Source organism: Cololabis saira, chromosome 13 (genome assembly GCF_033807715.1).
Source record: "Cololabis saira isolate AMF1-May2022 chromosome 13, fColSai1.1, whole genome shotgun sequence".
Taxonomy (NCBI): domain Eukaryota; kingdom Metazoa; phylum Chordata; class Actinopteri; order Beloniformes; family Belonidae; genus Cololabis; species Cololabis saira.
The window spans coordinates 15,850,939-15,861,249 of NC_084599.1; the positions used below are offsets into that span (position 1 = coordinate 15,850,939).

At 36.9% G+C, this 10,311-nt stretch overlaps 1 protein-coding gene across 3 annotated transcripts; it reads left to right on the plus strand.

The window, feature by feature from the left end:
* The first annotated feature begins 212 nt into the window (after window positions 1-212).
* anapc4 (anaphase promoting complex subunit 4) lies at window positions 213-9,735 on the plus strand. 3 transcript variants are annotated; one of them, XM_061737074.1, is made up of 28 exons: window positions 213-502; window positions 1,771-1,886; window positions 1,998-2,103; window positions 2,228-2,360; window positions 2,446-2,520; window positions 2,608-2,634; window positions 2,725-2,769; window positions 2,929-3,013; window positions 3,325-3,432; window positions 3,531-3,701; window positions 4,032-4,096; window positions 4,261-4,303; window positions 4,445-4,521; window positions 4,600-4,700; window positions 4,775-4,826; window positions 4,904-4,959; window positions 5,083-5,129; window positions 5,213-5,269; window positions 5,366-5,422; window positions 5,542-5,635; window positions 5,788-5,885; window positions 6,014-6,075; window positions 6,173-6,211; window positions 6,313-6,414; window positions 6,494-6,571; window positions 6,651-6,818; window positions 8,809-8,932; window positions 9,368-9,735. In XM_061737074.1, the coding sequence occupies exons 2-28, from the start codon at window positions 1,779-1,781 to the stop codon at window positions 9,515-9,517; spliced, it is 2,328 nt and encodes a 775-aa protein (XP_061593058.1). In that variant the 5' UTR covers window positions 213-502; window positions 1,771-1,778; the 3' UTR covers window positions 9,518-9,735. The 3 variants fall into 3 exon arrangements, with proteins under 3 accessions (XP_061593058.1, XP_061593059.1, XP_061593060.1); XM_061737075.1 differs by lacking the exon at window positions 213-502 and adding an exon at window positions 571-608; XM_061737076.1 differs by lacking the exon at window positions 213-502 and having other exon boundaries at window positions 1,773-1,886; window positions 2,241-2,360.
* The last annotated feature ends 576 nt before the right edge of the window (window positions 9,736-10,311 follow it).

Below are 10,311 nucleotides of genomic sequence, written 5' to 3' on the forward strand. Positions count from 1 at the left end.
GTTGATTATAATTGTGGATAATACTTTACAAACCCTTTACACAGCATTTGCTGTTTTCCATGACTTCTATGACAAGCATTTATTTTTTTCAGATGCGTTTTAACAGATTACTGACCCAACTTTTCCTTGTTTTATCATCCATTTACAAATTGCGTTTTCCTCCTGAGTAAGTTTGTCCCCTCGCGTCTCCCGTTGCTCTGCGGTGATTGGTCGAGCTGAAACTATGGCGGCGTCCGCGTAGCTGTGAAACCAAAACACTGCCAATAAAATTAGACTTGTTTTTATTTTCCGCGCTGAACCTTCAAAGTTACGACGGTTGTGCGCTTTTATACTTGTGTTTGTTTAGCAAAAAAAAGAAGGTAAAAAGCAGTAGAAATAGAAACAAGTCATGGCCCTCCTTTTGAATTAGCTTAGCCGACAGGCTAAAAAAACTGCCTTTTTTATTCATTCAGCAGCAGATTCTCGTCTAAAAGCCATTAACGGTTCATAGCGGCGACTAACGGTGAGTGAGATGGTAGTTTGCCCTTAAACTACGGTGTAGCCTCCCTGCTCTAACCTGCAAACTTCATCGTCCAGCTGCGTCAGGACAAACCTGGCATTTATTAATGGTAATCTCATAAATAAGATCTACAGGACTGTCTCAGAAAATTAGAATATTGTGATAAAGTTCTTTATTTTCTGTAATGCAATTAAAAAAAAAAACAAAAAAGTCATACATTCTGGATTCATTACACATCAACTGAAATATTGCAAGACTTTTATTATTTTAATATTGCTGATTATGGTTTACAGTTTAAGATTAAGATTCCCAGAATATTTTAATTTTTTGAGATAGGATATTTTAGTTGTCTTAAGCTGTAAACCATGATCAGCAATATTAAAATAATACAAGGCTTGCAATATTTCAGTTGATTTGTAATGAATCCAGAATGTATGACATTTTTATTTTTGTAATTGCATTACAGAAAATCACAATATTCAAATTTTCTGAGACAATCCTGTGTGTGTGTGTGTGTATATATATATATATATATATATATATATATAAAGTATTTGTTTTCTTTCCTGCAAGTCTCTTACATTTCTTCTACCATTAGTCATGTCATACTTTTATTCATGTCTCCATGATTAAGTTTATTATTTCATTAACTAACATGCACATGTGAATGACACTAAAGGTCATGTGTTATTGAGGGCTATCATTTGATTGTCTTTGTCTCTACAACCAGGCCTGCTCACAGTAGTAACGGGCAATAAAAATGATGTGCAATATCTTTATACCTTATACACGTCCTACTTGCTTCTTTTGCACTGTTTTTCTTTCTTTCCCATATTGCACTACTTTTATTTTCATTCCACTGTGTATACTGTTTATATTTTGTAATTATATATTTTTTACTTTTTTTTACCCTTTCGCTGCATGTGTGTGTTTTCTGTACTGCTGCTGCACAAAGTGAATTTCCCCATTGAAAGAGGAATAAAGGTCAACCTAATCTAATCTAATCTAATCTAAAAAAAAACATTCTGGAGGAGTTACTCAAATATATTTGAATTTATCAAACGCTCAAGTGCATAATTTTCTTGAGATTGTTTTAATTTATCTACTCCTGAGTTGGCTGTACAATAAACAAAAGAAGCAATGAAAAGAGCTGTACACAAAAACTAAACCTGTCCTTTCATCCTTCGAAGCCTACAGGAATAAATTATCAGTGGAGAGTTTCTCCTAAAAGAATACTAATAATGCTTTTTAAACTCTGCCGTATTTTTCAGCCAGCAGGATGCCGGCCTTCCGACAAGTGGGAGAGAAGCAACTTCCAAACCCTGTTCTGTGTATGGCATGGTCTCCAAAGAGGGATCTGATTGCCCTGGCCAATACAGCTGGAGAGGTGGGATTAAAATCTCCCAAACCTTAAACAATTTAAAACAACAACCAAAAAAAACTTCAAGTGTTAGGGCATTTTACATCCTTTTGTCCATGTTATGGCTACTTTCTACAGCTGCTGCTACATCGCCTGGCTAGTTTCCAGCGTGTTTGGAGCTTACCGCCCAGTGAGTGTACTGGGAAGGAGATCACTGCACTTGCATGGAGACCAGATGGCAAAAGTGAGAGATAACTGTGAACATATTTCCATTTTAATCAAATTTTTTTAATTTAATTTAAATGTAATAATTTAATCAACTATTACATGGAATCATGAGGTTTTAATATTCTGACTCTAAACCCCAGTACTGGCCTTCAGTCTCGGAGACACCAAGCAGGTGGTCCTCTGTGGTGTTGAGAAAGCAGAGATTCTTCACGTGTTTCCAGTGCAAAGTCCTGTAACCTGCATGCACTGGATGGAGGTGGTGGAGGAGAGCAGGTGTGTGCAAATCTCAGGCAACAAACCATATTGTGTATAATTTGTAAATAAATTTAACCTGAATGGTTGTTTTTATGCCTTTCAGTGCCCTCAGCTCCTTCTACAACTCCGAAGATGAATCTAAACTTTTCCTTCCTAAAATACCAACTCTCCCCAAGAGGTAATAGTAGCATTGATTGTATATTACATTATAAGAATACTAATTTTGGTTGACTGAATATCATTTGTCCAATATTTCATTCCACAGCTACAGCACAACTTCAAAGATCTTCAGGTGGGTAGGAAAGGTTGGGAAAGCATGATAGTAATCATTAGCTATTTGATTTACAAGTACGAGCTGAAAATATTTCTGTCTGTCTCACAGTGAAGAAAAGTCTGATGAGATACTCAATCTCCTGGGAGAAGTCAGGTATGATGCTCCACTTTACATAGAGCAAAGATCAGAATCAGAAAACTTTATCAATCTCTTAATAGAACCCTCGAAGGGCAATTCTGTTGTTGGAAAAAAAAAAGCAATGCTATTTTTTATAATCTGACGGAAATTATTTCATCCCATGTTTCCATGCAGACTAAACATACTTGTTCTTGGTGGGGATGCTGGTTTTGTGGAGCTTTATGCATATGGGATGTACAAGATTGCTACTCTCGGCGGGGTAAGGCTTGTTTTGTCTGTTAGTACGTGATGTCTCTTACGTCTTCTGACAGACATCCGTAATTTATGTTTTATCTGACTAATTATCAAACCTTAAAAGAAAAAGATAATTTAAATACACTGCACTTGTGCATCCGTTTTGTTTTTTTATTGTAAATGCAGGAATACCTAGAAATCAAAAAAATACTAACATTTGAAGTAACTGATATGAGAAATGTAGCAACAGTAGATGCCAAAGACGCATAAAGCATTTTAAGTGCACAACAATAAACTGATTTAACCGTGTTACTGTAACTGAATAACATTCTGCAGGTTTCCGGAACATGTCGCAGTCTGAGTCTGTCCAGCGATCTCAAGTCCCTATCTGTCATCACAGAGGTCAGGTCTGCTGACAGCAATCCAGAGATCTGTTACATTCAGGTGAGATGGATGACCTGGGTTTTTTTTCCCCTCTTTCCCCTGTGTCTGCTCTAACTTTCTTTTTTACTTGTTTTTTTTATGGTATTTTTTTTATCTAGCTGGACACGGGCTTGTTGTCAGACTGTTTGCCTGAGGTCACCAGGATGGCACGCAAGTTCACCCATATCTCCACCCTGGTGCTTTACCTGCACCTCTCTCTTACCTGTATGTGCGAAGCATGGGAAGACATCCTCATGCAGATGGATCTTCGCCTCACTAAGTTTGTTCAGGTTTGTTGTTCAAAGGCCTTTTTCCTTGGTGGACAAGCACAATCAAGTGCTGGGGAGCCAGTCCACTTTCACAAAAGCATTTCCTGTCTTATGAAGATTTACAGTAAGCTTCCAACCTGTTCAAGAATAAAAGTAAAACATTTGCTTCATAATCCTTATCATTGTTTGGATATTTTTTGACTGAAGTATTAGATCAAAAACGTGACATAAAAATAGGTCAAATAGGTGTCAAAATCTGAAAATAGTTGCACAGAAAAAGATGTGCAATGTGCTGGCTAAAGACCTAAAATCAGAGAGAGACAATGCATGTTGTGTCTTCTTTCTTCGCAGGAAAAGAATACAAGTACACAAGTTCAGGATGAATTTCTGGAGCTTCTTCTGTGGGGACAGTCTAGGTAGGATATCAGGGAGACTTTTCTACTGACATGCATGTTATTATGTTGTATTGTCTGAAGTATCCAGTACAAGATAGTAACCTCTTGAGCTGGTTAGATTGCATTTGTTGTCGGTTTACGTTGATATTTGTGTAATTTTCTTGCCATTGTCTTTATAATTTCAGCCCTGAACTCCAGGCTCTTCTGATGAACCAGCTGACTGTCAAGGTGAGACATCACTCAAGACTTTTCCTGTTTGATTATTTCAGCTCTTGCTCTCAAGACTATTTATATGATATACAGTAGTTATGGTTGGTATAGTAGTTGTGTTATTTTTTTTTGTATGTGTGAATTACTTTTACATCCTAGGGTCTGAAAAAGCTTGGCCAGTCCATTGATTCGTCTTATTCCAGCATCCAGAAGCTAGTGATCAGCCACCTGCAGAGGTATTTTGTCTTACCTTTCATTGATACCTCTGCTGCCTAAATGCTTCTCATGTTTTCCTTTTCTTCTGCTCGCTACAGTGGCTCAGAGGCTTTGTTGTATCATCTCAGTGAAGTGAGAGGAATGTCCCTCTGGAAGCAGAAGTTTGAGCCCCTCGGTTTGGATTCAGCTGCTATAGAGGGTACTAGTTCAAACACATGCAATGACTGAAATGAATCTTTTTGTCTTTATTAAAAATGTGGTATTTGTTCGTAGGTGCTATCACAGCTGTAGGCTCCTTCTCTCTCAAAGCCAACGAACTTCTGCAGTAAGTTTATTATGAGAAATGTCTGTTGACACTCTTCTGTTTCCGCCTTGTTTTACCACTTTTATTTTGTCATTTAGGGTGATTGACAAGAGCATGAAAAACTTCAAAGCCTTTTTTCGGTGGCTGTATGTAGGTAATGAAAATTATTTGCTGACTTACTGAAATTTGATATTCAGTAGTCTGTGGGAATAAACACAAAGTTTATTTACTCTTTATTTTTTATTTTTTACTCAGACTGTAATTTATTTCCTTACAGCAATGCTGAGAATGTGTGAGGAGCACGTACCACCAGAACTCAACAAGGTGAGCCTCATCATGGGATTTGTAACTTCTAGTTTTCCTGAAATTATTTTACAGTTTCATTTCTTTTTTTTTTTATTCCTCAGATGACTCAGAAGGACATAGCATTTGTTGCTGACTTTTTGTCCGAGCATTTCAGTGAGGTGAGATGAGCAAAAAACTACTTTGGCAATTGGAAAATAAGTGAAAAGGGGGATTTTTAACTGTGATTTTTGATTTCTGAATTTGTGTCTTAACAGAATGAGGAACTCTTTGATCGCAAAGGGAAGTACTTCAATGTAGAGCGAGTTGGTCAGGTGAGTAATTTTGTGCTTAAAAACTATTATTATTATTATTGTTATTAATATTATCATTATTAAAGTAAGGAGGACCATTGTCTGTCATGCTGGTTTGTGATTTATGTGGACTTTGACAGTACCTGAAAGATGAGGATGAGGATCTTGTGTCTCCACCCAACACTAAAGGGAACCAATGGCTAAAGTTTTTACAAGAGAGCACACATCTGAAGGGTAAAAATAAACATAATTTAGACGGTTTTGTGTACTGTGAAGAGGCAGAATAATTTGAGAAATTTTACTGAAACTGAAGTTAGAACACGAACTAATTATGTTGTGATTTAAAAAAAAAAAAAAAAAAAGTTTTAAAAATGTGCTTTCTCTAGAGAGTCCTTTGCTGTTTCCGTCATATCCTCAAAAATCTTTGCACTTTGTCAAGAGAATGATGGAGAACGTGATTGAGCACTGCCTACAGAAACCTGCAGTGAGTTTTGTCTGGCCACAAGTTTTCAATCTCATTTTAATACTCCACAATTAAATTACAAATATTAAGAGCCCTGTTATCCAGCACCTGCTCAGTTCTCATGTTCGTGATACTTTATTTGTTCACAGGAAGTCATTGGGAACTCTGTGAAACAAGCTGTCTTTTTGCCCCTATACACAGTACCCCAGAGGTATAATCTCATACGTTGTCTTATAATAATTTATTCATTTGATAATTATTTCAGATATGATTTAATAAAATGTATTTTCTAATGTTCATTTCTCTAGTTCGGAAAACACTCCTCGACTTTTTGAACTTCCATCTTTGTATGTATAAACAATCATAAAGTTTTGTAATTGTAACAGCAAGACGATAGTTTGAAATAATGATATTTCCTTTTTTATTTTATTTTTTTTATTTTTTTCAGGTGGAACGACAAAAAAGCCAAAATGCACTGTGTTGTGTTCTGCATGCCAGACATTTCTCCTGGCAAACTTTACCTGTTACGAAGAGGAACAGACCCAAACAGGTGTGATGGTGGGAGTGTGTGTGAGTTTATATCAACATCTGATATCTGCCTCTAACCAGGTGTGTTTTTTCTCCTACAGGCATATCTCAAACAGTGTCATGTCATTTGACCTCAGCCATCTTCTTGACAGTGAGACCAATGGCAGTGCTGCTGACCGGTGAGTGCAGTTTTTCGTCTTCCTTCAGCTGATAAAATTGTGACTTTCACTCTGAATTTATCATCTGTTTCTTTTTCAGGTCTGATTTTGTTTACAGCTGCCTGGATGCTCGTTTCTATGACGATGACATTTTGACGGTTGTCTTGCAAGAACTGGAGGAACAGAACGGCAGGCGTCTCCTGGCTCAGCTTCCTCTTGCTTCCAGCTTGAACTGTGAAACTGAATTTAGCTGGGAGCCCAACCTGAGGTGTGTGTTCATCTATTTTAATTATCATTGTTTCACATGCGTAAAATGTAACCCTTCATGAAAAAAATAGATGCTACTATAAGAATTTATAGTGCTGCACCTCAAAAGTGTTGTGATTGAACTTGTAATACTTCATCCCCAGACAAAACATCTGGAGTAACACTCTACTATATTTTGTATATAAACACAAGATACTACACAAAGCTATTTTCATTAAACAGATCAATTTTCTGGTTGTGAAAAATAAATCTATCGATGATATTTCATTAGACGAACAAAATACTACGCCTACGGGAACATCTTGAAATTTGCCTTCACAAGTCTAAATATGCGGATTATCCTGCAGTTAAGATAAAGTGCTTGTAGGACTTAAGCTGTTGGAGCTGGCTAATCGATGGGAAACACAGCGTTGGCAAGACCTGTCAGTTGAAACATTAGGGCTATAAAACTCCTTGAAGATGGTAATTAAGGTAGAAGGTAAACATGGAAGATGATAAATGATGTTGGTTCTTCCCAGTTGGCCTTTATTTTAATTAATTCACAGCAAGTAGAAAGAAATGGGAATGCTGTAAAAGAGAAATGTACAAGGAAAGTAAAAGAAGATCTCAAAACATCATTACAGAAAACCCCCAAAATATGCTTTGAAAATATAAAATCCACAGCAAAAGGAAAAACAAAAAACAAAGCAGCAACAGGAATCAGCATAAATAACCAATCAATAAGAAGATCAGCTAAAGGGTGGGGATTTGTGTACAGAAAAGCTGAACACAAGAGATCATTACCTCGTAAACAGAAAACAAGGTTATATTGAGCAAGCAGCCATGGATTGTGGCATATACCGGTAGGTAATATTCAGTGTTGAATAATGAATCTGCATTGAACAATGAGATGAATCTGAAACCCATGCACAATGTCGGTCCCATGAAATGTATAAAGATCACTGCCTGGAGAAAACCTGCATATTTCAATCATCATTGATGATTTGGGATTGTTGGACAGGTGAAGGATCAGGGGAAGTAGCAGTTACTAGCTACAGTAAAAGCACTGGTATATATTTCTTTTTTTTTTGGGCTCTAGTGGCCCTTTATTGGAGATGCAGACTGGAAAGGGGTAGAGAGAGAGAACGGGGAAGACACGCAGCAAAGGTGCGCGGGATTCGAACCCGCGACCGCTGCAGGAGGACTGTAGCCTCAGTATATGGCCCGCTGCTTAACCCACTGCGCCACCGAGCGGCCCAAAGCACTGGTATATTTTTCCAACTTAATTAAAGACACAGGAGCTAAAACAGCGTTGTGGACAGAAGGTGGGAAATGAGTTATGGAAATAGGAGAGATGCTTTTTTTTTAAAAATAAAATAGGCATGTTAACTTTTTCAGAGTAAGCCCCCAAAGTAAAATTGCCAACTTTTCTATGAGTATTATATCTTTTTGTATTAACTTAAAACTTTAAAGCCCAACATGTGAAATAATTCACAGAAAATTATATTTTATCAAGTTTTTATTATATATTAAATCACCACAAGTTTGTTTTTTTAACAGTTTCTAAATACAAACTTTACGTATCAATATCACTGCAGTGAGTAATTTTATGCATGTTGCATGCATGCTTTTATTATTCTTTTTTGTAATTGTTTAAAACTACTTTTTATTTTTACTGATTATTGGGGTGGTACAGAGGTTTCAGAAATTCATGTATTAAAATGAAGGCCACTGGGAAGAAGTACCGGGGTCCTCATTCTTTCTTTTAAATTAGATGACAAACTTACTTACTTGCAGCACATTGGCATCACAGCGCTCTTCATTGCCTGCAACATTGAGGAAATCTATCCTCCTAAAATCTATGAGTTTGAAGATACATGGTTTTAGGATTAAAGTTATTAACTCAAGTGTGTTCCAATGATTTGAAAATGCAGTAAGTGATTTAGGATGTTTGGAAAGACAAAGGAAAGAATGTGCATATTTAACATGGAGCATATCACCCTTATTGTCAGACTGGACCAGCAGAGCAGCACCATCCCCTGCCAGTCTGTAGTGCTGGGGAATCAGTGGCGTGAACTGGAAAACATGAAGGCTCAGTTTGTAGCCGTCAATGGAATCCGCAAAGTGGCCTGTGTGGTATGTAAAACGTATACTTAAAACATTGTACACTGATAAGCTACAACATTAAGCCTCTGAGTGGTAAAGTGACTTCAATGTCTGTCACTCATAAAATCTTTGTTGAGAAACCTGATTGAGCTGTAGCGGAATGTGCATGAAAAAAAAATCCAGGTTTTGGAGCCACCACATCAGAATCCACGGGATATAAATGAGATCCTGGGTGAGATATATCAATACAAAGGTCTAAAGATCCTGCATTCTTGATTGGTCTGATTGGTCAGAGGTGTTTTTGCAAAAGCAGGGAGATATGCACCATACTGGGCATGTGGTTTTAATGTGGTGGCTGATCAGAGTAAACAGTTTATGGAGGCTTTATTTTTTTCTCTGCCAGCATTAACATGTCAGTGCTTGTATAGTGCTGTTGCAAGACATTCACTTTTTCTTTCCTGACAGCTAAGTGCCAATCTGAGACACATACGTGTCTTTGAGATGGATGTAGAAGATGAGGACGACGAGGGAGTTGACTCACAGAACGCCAGTGCTGACCAGGATGGGCTGGACACTACAACAACCAGCCAGGAGCCTGGACCGGAGACCTTTTAAGCTGCAGGCAATGCTGGAGAACAGGAAGATGTGTTTCAAAAAAACTGAGGACCAGCTAGAGTCAGAGGAAGCCTTAAAACTCCCACGAGAAATTAATCAGTAATCTCTTGCCAAAATAAAGGACTGGCTTTATCTTCAGTCGATGATGATGGGTATTACTTTTTTTTACAGCACTCTGAACATTACTCTTTGAAAATAAAATATTGTTTTGTTAATAACTTTGTAGTTCATTCTTTTATCTTAAATTTTAAATGAGACAAACCATTATTTTTCGTTTGATTTGGACTTTAGACAGAAGACTCAAGAGGACTTTATTAATCCCTTTGGGAGGTTCCCTCGGGGAAATTGACATCTCCATCTCACACACACAACACTTTCATTTACAAATCAAACACCCCAAAAGCCAAACACCCATATAAAGATAAAAAGATAAGAAAATTTAAAATAAAAGTAAAAGGTAAAAACAAAATAAAAAATAAAAATTAAACGAGTTAAATTTATAGAATAGAATAGAACTTTATTAATCCCACAGAGGAGAAATTTGCTTGTGCAGTAGCAAATATGCACACTCAACAAATTTACAAATACACACGAAGTATATATAAAAAAGTATATCCTAAAAAGAAAAAAATTTAAAATAACCAATAAATAGCTAAATAATATAAAAAAAGAGCAATGTACAAAAGAAATACTAAACCCGAAAAAACGAATAAGATATACGTGTGCAAAAATGTCAGTAAGGTAGAGGGAGAAGATTATTTGCACTACAAGAACAGGTTATTGCACTCGAGTGG